Consider the following 25,731-nt stretch of genomic DNA (forward strand, 5'->3'; position numbering starts at 1 on the left):
TGTTTTGTGTGTTCCTAAAACTACAGTCGATAACCAATAACCTATCCGAGCAGTAGGTACTTGTAACATTCAGTTCACACCAAAATACTTTAGTAGTAGCAGAAATGGGATCGTTACAGGGACGTCGGAACAGGGGGGGGGGGGGGGCAGCAGGGGCGAGTCACCCCCATGCTGTTATGCATGGGGGGGGGGGGGAACGAGAGTAGCATTCCCCCCCTCCTTTTCCCAGAATAAATGTTTGGACGTAGTAGTATTTTTCTCAACCAGTATTTACAAATGTTGCATTGGTGATCACATTGATTAGAAAATCAAATTTATGATTGTCAATATACTGTAAAATAATTGCAAATTCCTAGATGATATTTTATTTAAATTGTACTACATCTACTGTCAGAGTAGTATTTAATACATACTACGTCATCAAATTCTTGGAATGGTATATTTAATATTTTGGTTCGGAAACTCATTAAATAGCAAAATTTTGCATCTAAAATTCCAAATTTTTCTGCGGGAGGGCCCCCCGACCCCCCACTCTATGACTGAGGTAAGTGTGATACATCTGTTTGCCCCCCCCCCCCCCCCCCCCAACTAATGAAAACGTTCCAACGTCCCTGGAACGTTATAAATAATTAATATGTATTACAAATTTTTCAATGTAATCAACGTGATTCAGTGTGTTTGATGTTTTCGAAGTGATAAAATTGATTATTACTCTATATTATTTTAATAATATTTACATTCAGAACAAATTATTATACTTATGTATTTTAAACACTGATATAATAATGCAATTTCTGATTACCATTTAAGATTTTTTTTTTTTGATTAACAATGTAAAAGTGCACTGAGATAATAAATACATGCAAATGCTCTCTTTTTTTTTGCGTAACTAGGAAATCATTATGTATGTTCAAATGAAGGATGCAATTTTACGATACCATATATATTAATGGTATAGGCCTACGTAGTAGTGGTATGCAAAAAAAAAAGAAGGGGGCCTACTACCTCAGCTGCCCAGGGGCCCACAAATTCTCTCAGTGGCCCTGCCTACGATACTGTGAGTCCGGACAAAATCAGTCATGAATAGTAGCCTATCTCCCCTTGTAAGAGAAATGGAATCAGAGTGTAAATGGCTTTTTTCACATGGGCTATGCCTTATGCAACTTCTGCACCCAAAGGTGCAGTGTGTGTGTGTGAAGGAAAAAAAATTGAGGGTACAGAAAGTACAAAGAGTGTAAACATTACCACTGAAAATGTATGAGAGCTTTTGAAACAAATAATTTATATGTGAAAAAAAAAACTTTATGAGCCATAATTTAATATTACATGAAAAAAAGTAATAATTACATATTATATATGTTTCATATTTACTTAAAAGTTATATATACAAAACTAAAAATTAATTTAAATGTGTAACATGGTTTTCTTGCAAGGTTTATTTCATTCAAATTGGTTACACATGTTGTTTTACCATAAATATTATAACTTTTGCTTAGTTATTTATGAACCACACTTTTCTGTGCTATACATAACCTTAAAAAAATTGTAAGGCCTCAGTATGAAACCTGGTCCATATTCAAACTCCCTCCCCTCCCCATACTGACACTTTCTGCATCTTTCACATCACATCCCATGCAGGTGTAGAAGGTCTAGCACCCAGGTGTAGAAACATTGTAGTGACAACTCCCGATAAAACTATTGGATTGTGGTACCTTGAGTATTTGCAACAGGAATGCCTGGTTACAGTTGGTAGCAGTTTTGGTGCAAAAAGGTTGAGCCCAAGCGAGTGAAGCCAACAATAATAAAGTGAATAGTAATTTTATCGTAACAAACTCATACCTAATCACAGAAACATGATCCTAACAGCACAAGTTCAGAAAAAAATTATGGAAAGTAGATTCAAGTCCACCTGACAATCTAAATACTTTATAAGCAGAAACAATACAGTACATTATACAGACAATGCATTTCGAGTTTGTTTTACATGAAAATGGATGAACATAAAATTATAAATTGGAAACGACTAGTTATGTTGATAACAATGCATTTCTGAATCTTTCATGACTCTAAGGTTTAATAATTTTGACACGTGACAGGATTAGAGAAAATAATTAATTTCAGTTCGTATGAGAACTATTGTTGACGACTAATTTGTTAACCACAGCCAGGGCCGCAACTAGAGTCTCTGGCACCCGGGGTATGAATAGATTCATGCGCCCCCCCCCCCCCCCTATTTTTTTTGCACATACCACACCAATAAAGCGGGAGGTCCGGGGGCCCTCCCACGGAAAAATGGTGTTATTTAAGCATTTTCCATACCTACATGTAACAGTTTCTGTGCTACTGTACATTCCATACATGAACCCACTATGTCCATAAAGTAGTCCGTATAATCACTAGACTTGTTCATTCAATATGTTGAGACATTATATTGTAAATCAGATTAGACATTCCTGGCATGCAAGTTAAAAAACATTTTACCAGTTACCAGTTGTAGTAGGAATTACAATGCAAGCGATTTCGGCGCCCCAACAGCTTTGCGCCCGGGGCGTATGCCCCGCTTGCTCCCCCCTAGTTGCGGCCCTGACCACAGCAGTAGTTACATAAGACAAGGCTGGTGTCACAGTATGCATTTCTGCCGCAGCTGCTAAAGCTTCTGCAGCAATTTTAGCTCACTATTATTTTGCATGCATTTCTTAGAGTGCGTAATGCAAGCCTGTCAAGAATGCACTGAGTAAATTGATCAATATTGAACTTGTAAGCAATTGATCTAGAATAAATCACTGAGCATAAACTGGCAACCACTCAGGTTCAACCGCAATAGTGAGACACCGGCCTAAGAATACTGAGTGGGCCTAAGCAATACCTTCACTAAAAAAATGTCTGCAGATTTCATTATCATCTCTTTTACACATTTTCAGATAGAAAATATTATGCTCTTTAGTTCAACAACTGCATAGGAATGTAAGCAAATTTTTCATACTGGGGTGCTTTAAATTTTCTTTCCATTTTTAAGTTTGACTAAGAACTCTAAGTGTAATCTAGAAATATGAAAGAAAAAAAAATTGTTTCCAATACATTTTATATTTATGTTTCTTATTTTAGGTTTGATATAAGGTCTACCATTATCATAATTTAGGTTGCCTGAAGTAATCTATATAGCTACACATATACATAGATACATTTGTTCTTTAAAATGAAATCACCAAGACTGTCCTATTAGCGAAAAATGAACACATGTACGCAAGTAAGTAAATGAATGTATTACATAATATACTTCTCATGCCCGAAGTTAAACAAACTTTCCCATTTTCAAAACCAGGTTGTACTTATGTTATTTTTAACTGAACATTTTTAGCAATCTTAAGAATAGCAGTATCTACTATATTTAGTTACAATTTAGACAATAAATAAAAATATCATTTTTAACAGGATATGATCATGTATAAAGTCACAACATTTATGGACATGTTTTTCACAGGGTAACACAGGGTTACAGATGTGAATGGACCAAATATTAACTATTGCCTGTTGTGGGGTTGAATAACTTATGCCATAATGAAAAAAAAAATTGCAATTTTTAATTGTTCAAGGTAGCATATATTCCAGGAACTATAGGCAAAACTTCTTTCAATTGCCTGTAGGAAAGGAGAGGGTATAGGCAGAGAATTGGGACCACAGTAGGATGAGTGTAAATTGTGAAATGGAGGACATCCAAAGAATTTATTATCGCCGGTATACCTTGAACGCTGTAGATTAACCAAGATTGTTCGCGAAGGATTTCATTGCTCCTTGGATGTTGCAAGGGACATACTGATGGGATGAGGAGTGGGAGGGGAGGGAGGGTAATTATGTCCCAGGTTAAGAGTCGGCAGGGAGACACAAGGAATGACCGACCAAGCAGACATCATGACATAGAAGTTCTTCGAAAGCGGCGACAAGGCGACGAAGGTTCATTTGAGAGCTAAGTATACCAGTTGAATAGCCAGTAGTTTGTTTTTGTGTGACTTGATTCTGAATGCTGCCTATATTGTATCTTGGTCCAAGACGGATGAAATAATAGTTTTTTTTATGTGATAGTATTTGCACTTTTTGCTTGCCCCTTGAGCTTACCAAAGGCAGCTAGCTATGTATATTTGATAAAAATGCTTTGCTCTAAACAACTATTCCATTTTTTATACTTTGATGCATCAGATACAAATAATTGTCAATAATACTTATAGGTATACTGATAGTTTAACATTTTTGTGGGAAATTTTTTTTACTAGTAAATAATAGGGTATTATAGTTAATATTTATTTATTTTTTGGTGTGTTTTGAGCCAGGATCTGTGGCCATATTTTCTAAAAGTACCTGAAGAATTATGTTATGGATTAAACAAGTTAATTTTTGTTATTTCTTAGTACGTGTCTTGTGGATTACAGTAATAAAAATAAATGAAATGAAAATTTTAAGGCCATATTAGTGAAAGAACATATATTTAACATATGCTATTTTATTCTGGTTATACATGTTTATCTATTCAGAAGAGAATAAAAAAAAAGGATGTGTGTACTAATGTACTTATGTACACACATTTTAAGTTATACTTAGCCTACTTGGCATTATAAAAAAACTTACTTTAATTTTTACAAGCAAATAATTAATAAAAATAAAATAATAAAAGTACTGGAGTGATATAAATATATTTGTTAAAGTAAAGATACAATAAAATTAAAAAATTTACATAAATACTCAATATTCAATAAAATAAAAAAATGTATATAAAATTGATTATTTAATTTAGTAAAATAACTGAGATACATTTTAGTTAATAATGAAAATACATAATAATGCTGAATGTATATTCTAATTTAGTAATTTTAATTATTTCTTAAATAATGTATTGATTTATGATTTATAATGAAAATACAGTGGAAACCGTTTACAATGACATCGAAGGGAATTGATAAACACGTCATGATAAGCGGATGTCATACAAAGCGTTTTGTGAAGAAGAAAAAAACACATTTTTTAGGTGAAGACTTATGTATTTTAATAGAGAAACTTAGCATATAAACATGTGTACAAACATGATACATATACGTACATATTTTTCATTTTTAAATTAAGAAATCTATAATTTTGTGTCAGCTTTTGTTTTTTTCATTTTATTGTAATAACAGTCTCTAATACTATTGTGTATAGAAGACATTGCCATGGTTAAATTACTGTCATTTTCAATATTGCTATGAACAAATCGTGATAGTAATTCTGCAGCCTTTAATGCCTCTTCTGCGGTAGGTAATGGTGCTTCTTCGACTTCCTCTTCCCTTTCCCCATCGCTTTTGAGGTGTTCCCTAGCATTAATGTTCTGTACGATATTTTCATTGGTGGGTTCTTCGGATGTGAGAAGAGCACTATCGATGTCAACATAATATTCCCACATTTTCGGTGCTGCTAAAGAATCTGAATTTAGGTTTCGTGACCACAAAGATAAAGGGACGTCATCTTCTTCATCAAATTCATGTTTTGCTGTTTGAACAGGTAAACCATCGTGGTTTCCAATGAATCCAGCATGTTTGAAACAGTTGGGAATGGTACTTTGTGACATTTTATTCCAGGCATCATTAACCATCAGAATTGCATCCAGCACTGTTATTTTCGTAGAAGAGTTGTTTTCATTAGCATCAAGACAATTAAACATTTTGAGCACGAGGTTTTTTCTAAAATAAGTTTTGAGTGATCGTATTATTCCCTGATCCATTAGCTGTAGTACTGATGTTGTATTCGGCAGAAGGAAAGCAAGTGTTTTAGACTTTAAATCAGTAACTTTTGGATGCGCCGGGCAATTATCAACCAGCAATAAAAAAATTTTCTTCTTCTTCACCAAATCACAATCCCAATTTCAAAATTTTTCAAAAAGCTCTGACGTCATCCAAGCTCTACGGTTAGCATAATCGACAGGTAATGATTTGACACTGCTAAAACATCTTGGTTTTTGTAACTTTCCAATAACAAGCAATTTCTTTTTCTCTGTGCCACTCATATTTGCTGCTACCATGACAGTTATTCTGTCTTTCGACAACTTGCCTCCACTACAGTTCTCACCTTTAAATTTCAAAGTTTTGTCCGGCATTAATTTGTAAAACAGTCCAGTTTCATCAGCATTAAAAATCTCATCATAAGAAAATTGTCTTCGTAGATTCAGCCACACAGACGTCAACCAGTTTGTTGTCAACAGACGAAGATTCACAGACAATTTTTCCTGCCACAATGTTATATCAAACTTTAAAAGACTGATCCAGCTTGCAGAACAATTTAAGTCGAGAATACCAAAACGCGTGGCAAAAATATTTGCCTTTTCCTGTAGCATAGGGCGGCTGACAGGTATTCCCTTGTTTCTCATGATTTTAAACCACTGAATTAATGCTTGATCAACATTTTCTTGTCGCGATTTTCGAAGCCTCTTTGGTTTCAAAACATTTGAATTGAACGATAGCTTAATCTGGTTCTTGTTTTTGAAAATCATTGAGATTGTAGAATGACCCACGCCAAATTCCTTTGCGAGAGAAGAGTTTGATTCTCCATTTTCTAATCTGCATATAATTGCACCTTTCTCCTCAATCGTAAATGATTTACGGCGTTGAGATGACATTTTTTCCACAGGATATCACAAACAACAATGCGTGACCTTCAAGTGTCAATTACTCACTGAGGTTCAAAACAAAAACGAGCCACGAGCCACGTCATCGGGAATTAACGAACATTGCCGAAGGTGTAAAGAATCATTACGGTCATTATAACCGGACAAAATTGATTAAAAATGGGTTACAATAAGCGACATGTCACTGTAAGCAAAGTCATTATATCCGACTTATTTACAAAGAATTTTATATGAAAACCAAATTTTGTTGTATTATTACGTCATAATAGGCGGTTTGTCAATATAGATGGAGTCATAATAAACGGATTCTACTGTAAATTATAAAAACAAGAGCATAACCTCACTTATATAAATATACTTGAAAAAGTTTATGAACACTAATATTCACAAAAAATAAATGTTTTCGATTATATGGACCAGTATTTAATATTAACCACTAAAGTATATGATTTAAAAGCACAAATAAAATATTTATCTGAAAGTAGCCTTTTTTAAGATCCTGTGAAAATTTCATTGTTATGGTGCACGTGGATCATAAACATTCACTCTCATCATTTTTGCATAACACGCCTACAGAAGTATAACTTCAAAAAGATAGCAATAAAAAGGACAAACCCAATCTAATAGCATTTTTATATATTATGTATTATTCCAATTCCTGAATTAAAAGTTTTGACAGGGGTTTTTTGCTTCGGTGTTTGAGTTTTAATGTGCAGGTTGATATGGGCAACCTAGTTTACTTTGCATCATTCTGCATTGGTAATTATTAGATTTGCTGTTTGTAATTGGGCACTCAGTTTGCTGTTGGAGCAGATCTAGGTTCATAAGAAAGATTCCTACCAATTAATGAGCACGTACTGATCGTAAATCATAAAAAAGAAATGAAGATTTTAGTAAATTCATGTGTTAGTAATGCTGGTAATGCACAATAACATATTTATTAGTTAAAAAGGTTTTAAGTAAAATTTAGTTTTTTAAACAGATGTTTAGTTTATAATTTATAGTTTGGTGTATCGTCTTTCCCGTTATATTTATTTTTTCGGAAGATTTCTAAGAAAAACTACATATTGAAACCACTACCATGATGCGATTTTTTATTTAGTTTTTCGTTTCATGGTCCATAGACCCCAAAACCATCATCAACTCAAAAGTTTATATATATATATATATATATATATATATATATATATATATATATACATATATATATACATATATATAATATATATATGTGTGTCACATTTTTATGGACATAATAATTGCTGTAAATTGTTACAAATCACTTCCAAACTGATACATAAAATATATTGGACGAGTTCGTTAATTGGCAAAATCTGACCGAAGGGGTAGTGATGGAGTAGGTTTTTTGAAAAACAGAAAAATCGCTATAACTTTCATAATATGACAAACATGCATCCAACTGAACTTATTATAGGGAGCGTTCAAGTATTAACGCAATTTTTTGATATTTTTGACCCCCCCTCCCCCCTATGTAACGCGCCATAACGTTTTTCTGTACCCCCCCTTCCCCCCTAGTAAAACGTTACGTAACCCCAAGTGACCATTTTTACCTAAAAGTCACAATTATGTGGCGTAACATACCGGAATAAGTCACTAAAATACCTTTGTTATTGTTTTAATCGCTTTAATGTTATTTATTAACATTTGAAATGTCTTGTTTTTAAAAGCAAGAGCTTTCTAATGTTTTTTTTGTCCTAATAAATTTTTACTACTCAATCATACATTTAATTACGTCATTTTCCTGACTTGGCCCTGTCCTTACACACTTTTTGCTTTATCCGCCATTGTTCTTCTCATGCATTCTCCTATTTTAGCATTTTACTAATAAAGCTATTAAAATCAAATAACAAATTTTATTTCTAATAATTTATTTTTACCTTTGGCAATGCAATTACAAACATAAAACTAACTGAAATAAAAAATATTTGTCAAAATATAATCGTATTTAAGAAATATGATCGAACGAAAACGAAAACATTTAAAATAAAATCAGCCATAATTAAAATAAGTAGATTGTAAAAAAAAATTCATTTTGAGTTTTACTGCTCCCTTGTCCATGGGTTTGCCAGCCACTCAGATTCTTTCATTACTGGCATCCGGAGAGCAGACGAAGAGGGTTCCGGAATTGTTAACCCGCTTGCATCAACTTCGTCTTCGTCGAGCCAATCGGCATCATAAGACGATGTTTCACAGCGACGCACAATGTAGAGAAGCTCATTTGCCCTTCTTGCAGCAAGTCGCTGTGGCCGTGCTCGACTTTCACGAAGGTCTTGGGCAGTCTTGCCATGCATGTAACGATTGTGCATTTGCACACTCTTGTGGGATGTAAAATAAATCCCACAGGTTGAACATACTCGGTTCTTTAGGTCGGATTGTACTGATGGGCAAAATAAATTGTAAGGCATCTGCTTAAACCCTTCTAGAGGAGGCGACAGATCAACAGACAACCTCACAAGAAGTGGCGAAAACTTGCATGATCCTTTGTCTATCTGACTAGGTACCACGAGCTTGTTTGTTTTAACTACTTTACTGGAGTGACGAGAAAAACTATCACAGCTGTTGATAAATATTTTTTTTTGCTTTACATTTGGAGTTAAAAAAAACATTATTCACTAATCCTGTAAAGCAAGCAGAAGCAATTTTGTGAAGGTAAAAAAAAATTAAGTTATCATGCCATTTGAAATTTTGAGAGAAAAAAGTTTTAAAAAATGTGTGAAAGAATCTGTCTCTACGCGACCGTTCTGAAGGGTTAAAAAAAAAAACAATGTGACGTAATGCATAGGTCAAACCCCCCTCCCGCCCCTGTAACGCATCGTAACATTTTACAAGGACCCCCCCCCCCCCTCCCCCCAAATTCGTTACGTAATACTTGAATGCTCCCATAACTCGTTTGAGAATTACAAAAAAACTTTTGTCTGAAGAAATTTTTGATATGACAAACTATTACTGCAAGGGATGGAAAAAACATGGATTGGAGGACCAAAAATTTCCTAACTCCGTTAGTAAGCACCGCATCAAATCCGTTCCGATTATTTATAAATCTTATCATTTTTATCTAAAACTTTTGTCTGAAACTATTTTTGATAATGCACACCATTGCTACAAGGGGTTGAAAAAAAAAAAGTATGAATATAAAATAACTCAAAATTTCTGAACCATATACCATTTACTATTTAATCTGTTTTTATTTATAGTGAAACCTACAAATATTATTTAAACTTATGTCCAAAATGTTTTTTTTTACACAAGCAACCATTACTGCAAGAGGTGGAAAATAACAGCAGTTTAGGACACAAATTAGTAATTGCCTTCGTAAGTAGACTATCAAATATTTTTTAATTGTTTGTACTTTATTAATCTTGTAAAAAACTTTTGTCCAAAACAATTTTTGATTAAACCAAACATTGGTGCTATAAGTGAAATATACAGATTAAAGAACAAAAAAATTTGTATCTCCCTTATTAAGTACGTATTAAAAAAAATAATAACAATATTGTAAATCTTCTCTAAATTATCGAAAACTTTGGTTCAAAACTATTTTCAATAAGACAAACCATTACTGCAAGGGAGTTGAAAAAACCAAGGATTGAAAAAAAATTAAATAAATAAAACTTTGTACCATGTACACTATTGAATCAGTTCTAAGTTATTTTTAACTTTTTAAATATTGCCTAAATTGTTTATCTTAAGTAAATTTTCATGTAACCAACCATTACTGCAAGGGGTGGAAATAAGGTCTGAAAGACAAAAAAAAATCTAAACATTTTAGTAGGTATACTATCAAATCCTTTATAATTTATTATAAAAATTAGAAACATTATCAAAAACCTTTGGCCCAAACAATATTTGATGACACAAACTATTACCATAAAAACAGGGGTCAAAATAAAAAATATATAAACTTCCTTACTATCAAATTCATTCAACTTTGTTTTAAACCACCTTAATGTAATCTTTAAACCTAAGCAAATGTTCATACGACCACGTATTAGTGCAAGAAATGAAAAATAGTGTTTGAAGGTCAAAAAACTCCATAACAATCTTAGTAGGCATAATATTAAATTTGTCCTAAACTATTCAAGCTATCTCCATTAAAAACATTATCACCGCATAGAATACCTATGAGAAAATGTTTTATCAATCACTAGCTAATGTCCGGTATGCATTGCAATGCCTCTTTGTATTTTTTTGTAATTTTGTAAACACATCAAAGCATCTCTCTTTATTCCTCTCTCTAGACTTGCACACCACTATTAGTATTCGGACCATAGAAAAGAGGAACTGACATTAAGTACTTACTGGTAATTATCCGATACTAATCGCGCACCACCTTAATTTTTGCTTTAAGGGTTGGTATTGGTGAAATCTCACCTGAACAGTGACCTTCCTCATATTTTAAACATACAGGTAAGAAGTAAGGGAGTTGGTGTATACAATCTTTGCCATTTTAATACTTAAAGTCAAAATGAGAATGACCTCTAACACCTTTTTTTGCTTCTGCATAGCAAAACAATTTTTGGTTATAATGAAGTTTAACCATAATTTCTTGCACATGAGTTGGTATTATGTTTATTTAGTGCATATTCACTGCATGATGGTATATTTACGATTCTTCCTAGTGAGTTATTTTGAAGCTATTAAACCAACGTAAGCATATTAGCCTTTATAGAGCTACTATATCAGGTACTTCAGAACACACAACCATTCCATAGCCTAATACCTCCATGGTTTCAAAGGTCAAACGTGGAAAATGTCATTGAGATTGGATGAACAATGAGTTATAAATGCAATAATAAAATTTTATCAAGAATAAATAAATTCTGCTCAAACGATTGGTTTTATCAGAATCTCACCTAGACAGAACGATAATTACCATTACGTTTTCCCATCCAATACGGACAAATATTTCGTTCCCGCAAATAATAAGATATGTTTTTTTTTCTAGTGTAAGATGTTGCCCATAAACTTCTTTTGCCGGATAAAACAATGTATTTTTAAGTTGAAAACCAATATTTTACCTGCTACTTATTTAATTAACAGAAATATGAAGTTGGTGATGTGTAAAGTTTAATAATGTTTCCAGGCTTTCACAGCCATTGTCTGAAGTAGCTTGGCTTTTGGGTTGTAGCCGTGTCCTAGGCGAATAATTCACCGACATTTCGGTCGACATTGCAGTAACCATCATCAGGGAGCAGTTACGTACTGACACAGCTACAACCCAGAAGCCAAGCAACTTCATGTGTAAAGTTTCTTTAAAGATATTTTTAATCTTATAGTCTTTATCTGCAGAGCATTCATATTTGGTTACGTTGATTACTGTAATAGTGTGTGGTCGCATAGTCCAATATCGATATTGATAGCTCGCAGATTGCATGCAATGCGCACACTCTGTTTCATGCAGAATGAACTATATTTAACAGCCCGCATCCTTTCGTGGTTAGTCTGTACTATGATGATGGAATGATGAGATTTCACCAAGAATAATTAAATTATGCTTTAAGGTTTTGTTTTATCAAAATATAACCTAGACAGTGATCTTCCCCTTGTTTTTGGTCAAGTATGCATAGTTTCAACTCAACCGGATGAACAATGTGAATACGTATAGAAGATGTACACACAAACATTCATTTTATATATATGAACATTTTTGAATATCGGAGAACATTAAGTAGGATGTAATGTACCTTAAATTCTTAAAATATTCCAGGAGTTTATAAAAGTTTCCAAAACATTTCCAGAAGAAACAGGTATTCGAAATCTACGTACGCCTATAGTGTGTGCCAAAATAATTTTTTTTTATCAAAATTTATTTTTGAAATCTTTGTATTTCGTGAAAGTCTTGAAGTCGAGAACAATTGTTCGATGTGTGAACATCTTAGCTCTTGGTATACGGCAGTTGGTAGGAGTAATTTTGTGAATGGAACAGAACTCAATTGGTATGGAAATGTGTCCCTAAACACAGTGCTGCTATCTATGGAAGTCTCAGAAATCTCAAAAATATGGCAGACCTGCATCTGTACATCATAACTTTTGCGAACATCAGGGGATGAATTAAGCACACTGGTGTGCCAAACTAAACTTTATAATAGTACAACTATCCTTAAATCATACTTTTTGTTATTATTTCTAGTCATAAAAAATAAAGACTAGGCTACATACTTAAAAAATATGCATTACAATTTTGAAAATACTTAGTTAACATTTAAATGTAAAGAAAGTGCAGTGTTCATCATACTTTAAGACACAAGAAATTATTAACATACATATATTCAATGCCATGTTAAATAAGAGAATTTTGTGATTAAATTTTTACTGTAATATCTTAAATGTTGAATCAGCTGAATTAGGATAAGGTTTGTAAGTAGGAAGTATTTACAGACTGATTTCTGTGGTTTAAGCAAAAACAAAAGGAAAAAACATATTCTTAGTGTTAAAGTACGTGTTTTAAAATGTTTCAGGTTACTTTGTTTTAATGTATCTATTGGAATACAACTTTTAGTTTGAAAAATACTTAAACGATAGCAACGCATTTGTTATGCTTTAGAAAACCAGCAAAATGTTAACTATCTTTGAAGCCATGTTCATTCCAATACAATTTTCCTTGCTAATAAATTATAAGTATTTTTTAAAGATGTGATTATATCTTGTATGGGTATTCAAGTTCACAAAATGTATTCCTAAACAGTTTCGCTACCATAAAGTTTATTTTAGAACACCAATTCACTCAGAACTTCCCCCAATGTTTGCGAAAGTTAATATTTAGGGTGCATGTTGCCACGCATGGGTTCGTCATCGACGACTTTGGCTTGTGTCTGTAGCAGATTCTACATGAATGCGCGTTGGACTTTCAACCTATTACGTAAATTTCCAATGTGTAATGCGCAATTATTTCGCTGCAATTCTGAGGCATATAAAAATTTCACCCTCAGCGTACCTAAAGTAGTATAACCTCAAAAATGCAGGTGATGATAATTCTGGTCTAGAGGGAAATGTCTAAGGTTCCACGTTGAGACATTTATATGCAATGCGTTCGATATTCCTGTTGTTTGGCTAGTCCTTAGAAATAGCTAATACCATCAATTTTTAACATTTTTTCCCTAAAATTAATACTTCTCTTATATTTATCATGCTCTGCAATTTTGTTTTAAAGAATTCTACATTAAATTTTGCGTCCAATTATAAGTTTATTTGTATCATGAGAACACATGAATTTACTCTTTACAGAAGTTTGATGTTTACACATTCTAGTAAGTACTAAAAGGCTAGCTCACATTTTTTATTTTGAAAATTGAAAACAATTAAATATTGATGGAAAAATAATTAAATCACTGTTATCTAAATCTGTGGGTCAAGTTTACATCTTGATATTATGTACCACCAATGTTTATTATGTTGCGAAAATAAGTAGTGAAAATGTATGTCGTCATGTAAGTTGGCCGGTGAAAAGTGAAATAGTGGAAGTAACTTACTTAGTTTGTTAAATTGGTATCAATGGAAGACAGAATAATAATGTTTGCTTGTTGTATTCTAGTTATTAAAGGCTGTGGAAGGCAAGGACCAGTAAATGAGATAAAAAATTGTATTAGCAAAATAATCTTTATAAATATATGTAATTATTCTGTGTGTATGTATGTCACTGAACTCCTCCTAAACGGCCGGACCGATTTTGATGAAATTTTTTGTGTGTGTTCCAGTGGATTCAAAAATGGTTTACATTCACAATTCAGTCCACTGGAAAATGTTTATTTCATTAATTTTTTATTTATAAATTGTTGTTGATCTTTGGATGGTTTAGGTTCACAGTGTATGTATGTGTGTGTGTGTGTGTATATATATATATATATACACATACACACATATATATATATACACACATATATACATATACATATATACATATACATATATATGTATGTGTGATTGTGTGTGTGTTTTGTGTATTCATTTATGTGTTGTTAATCTTTGGAATTGTTGTTATTACATTAAAATTAAAATAGAATTGCTTATTAAGAAAATTATATTGTTATTTATTGAAATAATATTTTAAAGTATAGGCCCCCTAGATAAAAATATACATTGTGCAAATTTGTGAGGTGCAGTATTGAAATGCGTATTTTACATGATTTTTCGTGATTTTAATTATGTATACACGTGCATTCAATACCAATCAACTTAACCTACAAAATTAAATTGTCAGTTCTCATTTTATTCTACATTTTAAAGTGTAATAAAAAATATACATTGTGCAAAATATGTAAGGTACAGTATTGAAGTGAGTATTTTACATGATTTTTCATTACTTTTAATTATGTATTTACGTACATTCAACAACAATCAACTTAACCTAAAATTGTAAATTGCCAGTTCTCATTTTATTCTATACAACTTATGATGTATTGAACGCCTCTTTGAAAATAAAAATATAAGTTTGTAAAATAAATTATAACATTGATAAAATAAAAATTACTTATAGTAATTATAGTTTAAAGTATATTTAAAATTGAAGTTTTATATTATTAATTTATAGTTTATACAAAAAAAAAATTATGATTTTTGGATTTACAACGTTTGAACAGGACGTCTGTCGGGTCCGCTTTAAAGTGTGTGTTCAGGTGGATTCAAGGATGGTTTAGATTCACAATTCAATCCGCTAAATAATATTTTTTAGTTAATTTATTTAATTAATGTTGTTGAACTTTGGATGTTTTACATTGGATCCGGTAGGAAGCGCTGTGATCGCGTTATCGAATATTCAAAAATATTTTATTTTTATTTCAGTTCAACCCGGCAGATGGTGCCGCAAATAAGATTCAGGGAAATTTCCTGTAAATTTTCAAATTTAAAGCGTTTGAACAGAACAACCTCGATTGGGTCCGCTAGGATGTGTTGTTTTGTATGAAGTTGATAAACTCCAACACCGTTTGACCGACAGCCATGAAAGTTGGCACTTCGAAGTGTTTTTTCATGGAGAAGGTTTTTATGCTATCCAATTTTTTTTTTTTAAATCGCTGCTAGATGGTGCTGCAGCGCATCAACTTCTAAACCGTTCAACAGATCGCCATATAAATTGGTAGGCCTACATATATTGTGATTTTTACTATCCTTAATCGTCAATAAAAAAAAAATAGTGATAGTGACTGTGATAGGTATTTGGTGAGTGAGATTAAAATGGAATACCATTTCAAACGCTTTATAGATTTTAGATTACATACAGACCATCCATTATATATACACATATATAGGTAAATAAACAAACACTGGCAGGATGTCTGCCGGGTTCTGCTAGTATAAATATTAATAAATGCGTCAATCTTCTGACACAATAAAATAAAATGTGATTGCTAAAGTTAAAGTTTTCATGAAATGTGTCTGGTATTTGATGATTCGAGAAGTTGTAACATAAGTGCTAATGTTAATGGTTAGTTCAGAGACGATGGTCATATGTATGTTCAAGTGAGTGGTTCAAGAAGGTTATAGAGAACCAATAATTTTACCAAGGTAGGGGATATAGGTAAATGTAATAATGAATATAATATTTATGAGACCAATGAAAGTTTATGTTTCCTAATGTGACAGTTCGTACTTTGCAATATTGAATGAATTTAATAGTGGAAAGGCATGCAACAATACTAGCATCATAAATATATTATATACAACTAGCTGCAATAACTGGCGTTGCCTGGCCTGAACACAGAGTGTAGTTAGTAATTGTCTTCTTAATTTGAATGTACAGTGAGAAAATTAATTTATATCACTTTCAGATCCCAACAGACGTTGTTCTGCCAGTTAATAGTTATTTACCTGGTATGTATGTAATTTAGACTTTATAAAGCAATATATAAAAAAGCTGAAAAATAAGAGATTACTAATATTGAAAAGATTCCATTATCTAGCTAATGCTCGGCTGCATTACAATGCCTCATTCAGTTTTGTTTTGTAATATGTTTGAAGTAGTTCCACATATACAAATCATCTATCCATCTCTCTATAAATATTTATCTCTATCCAGAGCTGGGCAGTATCGAAAATACAAGTATTTGAAATACGTATTTTCGATACTTTTGGGTATTTTGTATTTTGTATCAGTAGAAAGTTATGTCTCAGTATTTTATATTTTGTATCTAAAATACTTTTGAAGTGTAAGTATTTACTGTATTTTGTATTTTATAAAATACAAAATACATTGCGTACTTGCATTAATAAAATATCTAATTTATTTGCTGGATATTTTAATTTTGGAAATTAGGATTGGCTATTTATTTGCAATCTGGCACTAGTGAGTGATATCATTGTAAAGGTACATATTAGTTGAACATAAACGGTATCACAGATTTTACAAATTTCTGTCTTATCACGTATGTTCATGACGCTGAGTTAATGTTCATTGATGTCGATGACAGTCTTACGACATCTAAACATCCACTGATTCTTCCTCAACATTTGAGATGCGCATCTCATACACTAAATCTTGTTGCAACTACAGATATCAATAAGGCCATTGAAAGCAATCCATCAATTTCAAGGATTCATCACACAACACTGGCCAAGTGTTCTACTTTATGGAATGCCTCAGGCCAACCAAAATTGGGTGAAATAATATTTTCTATCCTAGGACATAAAATTAGTTATCCTTGTGTTACCAGATGGAATTATATGTACGATTCTATCTGCCAGATTATATAATTTCAAGAAAAATTACCAGAAGTTTTTGAATCACTAAAATTGAAATGCACCATTAAAGAAACTGAGCTTGAATATCTAAGAAAGTACCTAAATATACATATTTATCCCTCTTGCTGCTGCTCTTGACCGCCTACAGGGAGATGGCTGCTATTATGGCCAATTACTACCAACATTTTTTACATTGGTTAAAAAGTTTGAAGAACTATAACTCCAAACTTTCAGACTTGGTGCACCTCTTTAGCAAGCTGTGAAGACATCAGTTTTGAAAAGATTTGAGAAATATTTTGAATTAACTTCAGAGGTAAATGAAGTCATTATTGCAACATGTGCACATCCATACTTCAAATTGCGTTGGTTACCTGCAACTGCAACTAATGAAAGCACGAGGAAATGGATCCAAGAAGTTCTAACAGTGGCTGCAAAGGACATAAACCCACTGAAAGATGACAAGAAGAACAGTTACACACCAGCAGAAGATGATTGGTTTGCATTCGATGTCAATACAAATAATGAATCAAGTGTTGCACAAACAAACAAAATTGAACTTGAGTTATTACAATACTTACAAGATAAGGCTACCCACACAGTATGCTAGATGGTTATCCAATGGTGCGAAAGCTATTCTTACGATATAATACCAGTTTAACCTCTAGTGGTCGTGTTGAAAGGTTGTTTTCATTTGCAGGTATAATACACAACCATAAATACCACAGCTTGAGTGACACAATATTTGAGAGACTGGTTTGTCTTAAAGAGAATTCGTCTTTCGTTGCTCACAAAAATGTTGCATGTATTTTGTAATTTCATCCGTATTTTAAAATACTATTTTGTATTTTGTATCTAAACTACATTTTATTATTAGTATTTTGAAATTGTATTGTTATAAATGTACTCAGGTATTTTGTAATTTGTATTTCAAATACATTTTCAAAGTATTTTGCCCAGCTCTGTCTCTATCTACATCTATATACATCTATGTATCTCTCTATCTATATATCTCTTTATATCTCTTTATATATACATAGCTTCCCAACCCGGCTTTTCACGGCTATACTAATGGAAAAAAATTAAGCCACATCTCCCATTTACAGTAATGGTAAATAAAAAATTATTCAGTGAAAAATTATTACAATGCTGTATAATCTACCGGAGAGAAAATGAATAGCACCGATGGTTTCCCGACTCGTGCACGCAACGTACAACTGATGTACCCGTACTTCGTTACGGCAGTCTACAGGCAGATCACTCTTGCGCCGCTCATTATACATGCCCCTCCTTGTGGGTACGCCACTGCCACGCGATGCCCGTTGCCATGGAGACGCAGAAGGCATGAACAATGCAAAATCCTGTTCTCATGCAGACAAAGTACCCACTGTTGCCTGGTTTTAACCACCCATGGGATCTAATTTTCGGAAAATGACATCCTGCGTAACATAAGGAACATTACTGTGAAGTTTCAAGTCTGTAAAATATATATACTTGAAAAAAAAAGGGCAATAAAAAAACAAATCAAACAGAGAGAGAGGGAAAAAAACAATAGATTAGGTTTGCGATTTAAAGTGATAAAAAGTATTTAAATACCTACCTACTAATTGAACTCTTATGAGGGTACTGATTGCTTCGTTGTTAATATCATACGGGTGTTTTTTACTTGTATGGGAAAATTAAGAATGATAAGGCATCTAGTGCGTGGCAACAATGTTAATAGGCAATAGGAAATAAACTTCTAGCGGCTGCGGCATTGTCAACACACACTTTGTACGTGTACTGCATGTTGTATCTAACCCCCTCCAACGCATTTGATTCTAAATTGGACTTTTAGTAAGGATCCCTTATGTTATTGATAATATAATATAGCCTATAGCCTTCCTCGATAATGTACTATCCAACACTGAAAGAATTTTTCAAATCGGACCAGTGGTTCCTGAGATTAGCGTGTTCAAACAAACAAACAAACTCTTCAGCTTTATAATATTAGTATAGATTAATTAAGGTCATACAGCCAGGAAGATTAAGTGTTTTTTTTTTCCTTGTTTATAAAAGTTTTAGTGATTCTGTAGTATGGTTTTTTGTACACTTTGTTGTGTTAGGTATGAGGATTGTTGTGTGTGTTTGATTTGCAATGTTATGTTAAAGAATTGTTTTCTTATGCTAGTTGAATAATGAAATTTATTACGTAGGGCCTAAGGTAAAAAGTCTTGTTTTCATATGTACAGTTGGTTTTGCACTTGTTCAAGGAAAAAAAAAAAAAAAGATTGAAAAGATTAGTTAACCTACAATAAAAAAATGTTTTACATTTTGCATTGCGATATGGTAGCGATATTGAAAAAGTCAACAACAAGGTGATGCTGAAGAAATTATGACCCATACGTTCTTACAGTAAAAGCACGGGAATAGGGCGTTTTGGACGGGGAAGATTCACGTGCTTGTTTAGCACAAAATACGTTTCTTGAAGAAAGGGTACCTACGAAATATATTTTCGGTCTTGTGTTCTATTCTAGAATCGATAGGGTTAAAATATATATACGCAGGGTGTCTACCAGATCTAGTAAATTAAATTCCCTGATTTTTCCAGGTTTTCCAGGTCTAAAACTGAATTTTTCCAGGTTTTCTTTAACACAATTACGACATTCCAAGAAACTGAAAAAAACTGCATAATATTACATTGACGGGTTTCAAAGTATTTCAACTTACTTAAATTAGTAAAAAAAATTACCTTCTTCCAAACGTGGCCAAAGAGACTCAATTGATGGCAAATAAAACATGCTGCTACAAATATTTCACACACTTCCTTTTGCAAAAAACATTAGTAAATGGAAGCTCCCATCAATGTTGCAGTGACTCAACTTTTGCGTCTATTGCACTTACTTCAGAACGAGCCAAATCCAACATTCGAGCCTTCTTCAACTGCAATGCCTTGATCTCCTCTTCAACTCTTCTTTTTTCTGCCTTCTTCTTGTCTGTAGCTTCATTTTCTTTTTGTTTTTTTTGCAGGGCTTCCTTACGCCTACAACTAGCATTTCTTACATACTGGACTTGGTGATATCAACATGTCAACATGCTCTACACCTCCAGAACGTTGAACAAAGTCATACATCTGTCTTTGTGCGATCAGTATTTCTTCCTGCAAGTTTTCAGTCAGCTGATTATAATTCACTGAAAATCCTCTTTCCAATGATGCATTTCCATGGGAAAGTACCAACACCATCCTCACAAACTTTAGAAGGCCTGTTTTGGCAGCTACTGTATGTGCCTTAAGAATGAGCATCCACAAGTGATCAAGGCGCCCGTCTTCTCGAGAAAAAGACGAGAACAGTGCTGCAGAATCTTGCGAGGAACATACCAACTGATATGATCACTCAATGTTATCAGCTTCTTGTCCTGATAGCCACCTGTTTTGAAGACAACATTCTAAACTGTACTTCACACGCTGTTTCCTCACACCCGAATTTAAAGCCACAGACGGACATAAGCAGGAAATTCCCTTGGTAAGATTGTACTTCAGGGGACTTTTGTCTTGAAGTTTTTTTACCATAACCTTTAGACAAGTCCTATCATTTTTCTGTAACAGGACAGACTTTTCTGGTACTTTCTCTTTCTTGATGGCATGGCGTACTGCATAACCCAACTTGATATTGTTAGCAGTCAATAGATTTTCCTGGTTATCTACATCCAATCGAGATACATTGCGTTTCTCCCTAAAGCTCTTCAGTACTTCTGGTTTCAAAAACTTTCCTGCCAAAGCTAATAAAATGTCTACCAGTGAATCATAGAGAAAAGGTGCCATGGGTGCTTCACTTTGGAACATTGTGAGAAACAATTCCAGCTCTGATGCCAAAAAATGGAAGAATGTCAATTTTACTTTTAGAAGATTATCTTCAAGAGCACTTTTCACTATACACTGAAAGAGAGAGATGAAATAGAAACTTCACTAACAAATTTCTTTAGGTGGGGTAACGTTTTCATGGCACGCTCAGCAACTGCAGTATTCCATCTAATTGCACAAAATTTCTTGGGAAAAAGCTCTGATCCAGTTATTCTAATGTAATCTGCCCTCCTTGCAGATATGTGCTTAAACAAATAGTAACTGTGCCTCAAAAAACTAAAAACGTCCCATTGTGTAACAGAAATTCCAGTTTTGAAAGCACCATGGACCGTATGAAGCCCACAGCTACCAATTTATAGCAACAATGGCAAATCTTCACCAAAAGTGTCTGTGATATGTATTTTCAAAGCTAACAAAAATGTCCAGTTTACGTTGAGGGCATCCATAGATACTTAAAATTAAATGCACCTGTCGGTATAATCTGAACGTGGGAAGCACATGCTGCATCACGTCACGTCAGCAGGATAACAGACCATCTTGAACCAGTTTGTATCACGTGATTTGATGCCACTTCCGAATCCGATGGTAAATAAAAGAAAATGGACGTGGGAACTGTTCATTATTTGCCATTCAAAAATAAAAAAGGGAGGGGATACACATGATGCCACGTCAATGCAAGCTGATCAATAAACAAAAAACGTATTGCCAACTACAACCTACCAAACAAAAATTCCCTGATTTTTAAAAAAAATTCCCTGATTTTTCCCTGTTTATTCCCTGATTACAAAATTCCCTGATATTTCCAGGTTTTCCAGGTTTTCCAGGGTCAGTAGACACCCTGTATACGATACCGGAGAAGTTCAAATCATACAAAAAAATAATTAAATTATACAAATTTGGTATCGCAAAATAAACTTAACTGGGTGGGATTGTAGTATACAGAATAAACATGAATGAAAAGAAAATATATTTTGTGCAAAATAAATGTGTCAAAGTTTCCCGCCCAAAACACCCATATTTCCACATTTGTCCCATATAAATAAAGGGGTGATAATAACATCAGTGCCGCCAATTTGATGACATTAACAATATTGTTATGGTATTACATTGTAAACTACTCCCAGTTAGTGGAACAAATGTACTTGAGTACTACAGTCAGAAAATTATTGACATAAAAAAAAGGTATTTAATAGTAAACAAATCTTCTGAAAATGGTATTTTTGAGTAGGTATGATAAAACCCATTTTTCAACTCCCACTACTTACATTTTGAAAACTCAATAGTGGGAAAGCTGATGAAGTCCAGGAATATTTGGAGGAGGGGGGGGGGGGGGGGGGGGGGGAAGCATTACAAATGAGGAGATAAGATTAAAAACACTACAGTAAGTCCTCGGTTTACGTCGGGGTTACGTTCCTGAAAACCGCGACGTAAATAGAAACGACGCAAAATGAGCCATGTTTCATGCCACCGGCCGGAAGCGCTGGCATACAGACATGACAACGGGCAATTTTATCAGCAAATGACAACCGACAGCGTGGGAAACAAGTCCAACTATTCTCCGTTCACTCTTACCTGAGTTTTGGAATAAACAAAGCCTCTTTTAAACAAACATTTTCATTGGCTGCCGGCCGCCGCGCACATTATTCGTGCGCAAGAAATAGTCCCTTGGTTACGTACCATTTGTAAGTATTTTTACACTGTCTTTTTATAACAATTGTTGATGTATAGCATTATAGCGATTCATCATTAATTTCCAATACAGTTTAATGTGTCAGCAAGTATGTACTTACAATTATGTTAGCAGACGCCATGTGTACGGTGGCATAGACAAAAGGTACTGTACAGTGTACAATTGATGCCCGGCGCAACAGTTGCATTTCGGATTCGCGCGCGCACGGTTTGTTATGGCTGACGTCAGACCGAGTTTTGTAAAACACAGAACGGGAAAGCCTTTGAAAAGTGCACAGAAAACTATTGTGTTGAATGTTTTTAAAACATTTTCAGACAAATATACGGATTGTCGTGTGAACGATATCGCGATTTTTAGACAAATATACGGATTGTCGTGTGAACGATATCGCGAGTTTAACTGAGGAATTTAGGCGTGTTTCGAAGAGCAGTGTGCTTCGTGCAAGGAAATAATTACAGGACACCGGGACATTTACATCTTCCGGGAAGAAAAGGAAACTTGAGTATCCTGTTATAAAAACTTGTGATGATTTTGTGAAGACGGTTATTAGGCGTAAATTGCATAGTTTTTTCTTCGCAAATGAACCACCTACGCTGAACAAAGTACTACGGTGCTTCCTGTTGTATTACGTCTCCGTTATTTTATTAGCACCGACTATACTGAAGTATGTGTGTGTTGCAACTAGTGCTTGGCGCGCCAGATGAATTCAGCCTATCACTTGCTGACGCGGCGCAGTGATACGGCGGTGTTTGTTTATTTCAGAACTCAGCTAAGAGTGAACGGAGAATAGTACTTCTCAGCTTTATAGAATGGTTATTTAACCAGCTGCTTTATTAACTTTATTGATTGAAATATAAAAACAGATATATAGTACATACTGTACGTAAGAGCAGGAAGCGTCCCTCATGATGTATGATAAGATAAGGCGGTGAACGTGTAGCTTACGCTACATAGCATAAATTAGCTACCGAAGGAAACAAAGAAATATACGGTGTTTTGGTTAAAATAAAGATTTACGGTCATTGTAAACGACGTTATTGTGAATCGGCGACAACTTAAATTGAAACATGAGTACTCAAACATTAGCGACGTTAATCCGAAACGACGTAAATCGGTACGACGTAAATAGAGGACTTACTGTACTTATTAGATTTGGGAGTAGTTTCTCCAGTATAAAAAAGCAACAGTAAGTCACACTAAAAAATACCATTTTCACAATAAGTATTTGTTTTCAACGAAACTCCCCTTCATATCACGAATTACCTGACTTTAAACCCCAAGTATATTTGGAGTCAAGTTCAAAATATGATACCATACTTACTTCCTATTGGTCTGAAATAACGAAGGGGAAATGTATGACATCATGGAAGTTGGCCAATGATAACAAATTGATCTACAAGAGAAATATTGACAATAAATGATTATTGCCATAAAGCAAAGAAAGATAAGTGGTGTTTTATGGCTTTAAATGGTTGTGATTTGTAGTTGTGTTTTATGTGCATTTTGTTTCATGCGTTAGTTGAGAGGTGTGTTGTGTGTATATCATTTGGGATGTTAGGTGAAATAGTTGTTGAATTATGTTAGGTTAGTCTTTTAAAAACTTTGGAAAAGAGTAGACAGTAGGTTAGGTTAGGTTAGGTTAGGTTAGGTTAGGTTAGGTTAGGTTAGGTTAGGTTAGGTTAGGTTAGGTTAGGTTAGGTTAGGTTAGGTTAATTCCATTAACAAATAATGTACACAAGTTATTTCAACGGTTTTTTCGAAGTTACCAATTTAAAATTGTGGTATCTTGAGGTAATCAATTACTCTGATTTTTTATAATTATTTTAAAATAGGTAACCTAACCTAACCAACCATTCACATGATTTAAAATTATTTTAATGTAGCTAGTTAACCCTACGTAACTATTTTTACAGTATTTTAATGTAGCTTACTTAACTTAACCATTCATTTAAACTGTAAATTACTTAAGAAATGTTTCACAGACATGTTAGGAAATTTGGATAACCCCCTTTTTTTTTTTATAAGAATAGTGGGTCTCTTTCAGAATCACCAAAGGTACACAAGTTACCTCTAATTAAACCTTAGTAGTTTAATAAATTATTGCAATTTCATTAGGCTACCGGTACGAGGTATGTAAGCTTGCAAAAAAACATAATACTGGTGATGACAAACGCCTACCTTTCTTCTATCGTAGTTTTGCAACCTCTCATCGGCCAGGTATTTGTTGTAAAGAGTTCTAGCCAGTGTTCCGTGAGGTCTGTAAATAGGATCTCTATTATTCTGTCGTGCGTACGATTCAACACTTTGTTGATTATAACTCTCGTTTTCACAATGCATTATGTCTATAATGTCTTCATTTACTGTGACATTTTCGTTATCCATAGCAAGTATAAGTTTAATTCCGGCTAAAAAGATTGTAAATATTAGGTGTGTCTTCATAAAAAAAAATATATTATCTAGTTATTTATTCAAGCTTCACACAAAACAATATGTAAAAACACTACAACATCGAATTAATCGCAAACTGAACAATAATGAAGTAGTTTTTCATACACTAACATAATAACACATATAAAAATATTACTAACATGCCGAAAAATAAAGCACGTATCTATTACAATTATGTAAACATTATTTAACACTGAAGGTGGCCATATTTATACAGTGCTGCTCTCTAAGCCAAAAAAAAAAAAACAATAAACAGTATAACGGCATCGGCGGTTCATTTGATTCCCTATTTTGTTCCGTAAAAATTAAACTCGCTAGCAGAAAGAAGACCGCGTACAACCATTAATTTCATGGGTAGGAAGGGGGTCGGGAGAGAATTGGAGATATTTATTCCAATTATTCGGTAAAGTTGTGTTT

General features: G+C 33.6%; 1 protein-coding gene across 2 annotated transcripts in view; it reads right to left on the reverse strand.

Annotated features, from left to right (window-relative positions):
• Positions 1-25,507, reverse strand: part of LOC134538455 (protein-L-histidine N-pros-methyltransferase) — a 731,139-nt gene extending 705,632 nt beyond the window's left edge. For both annotated transcript variants that reach the window (XM_063379780.1, XM_063379779.1), the window contains exon 1: positions 25,045-25,507. In XM_063379780.1, the coding sequence (XP_063235850.1) occupies positions 25,045-25,305 (261 nt within the window). In that variant the 5' untranslated portion in view covers positions 25,306-25,507. The remainder of the gene's footprint in view (positions 1-25,044) is intronic.
• Positions 25,508-25,731: the final 224 nt, after the last annotated feature.

Source organism: Bacillus rossius, chromosome 13 (genome assembly GCF_032445375.1).
Source record: "Bacillus rossius redtenbacheri isolate Brsri chromosome 13, Brsri_v3, whole genome shotgun sequence".
Taxonomy (NCBI): Eukaryota; Metazoa; Arthropoda; class Insecta; order Phasmatodea; family Bacillidae; genus Bacillus; species Bacillus rossius.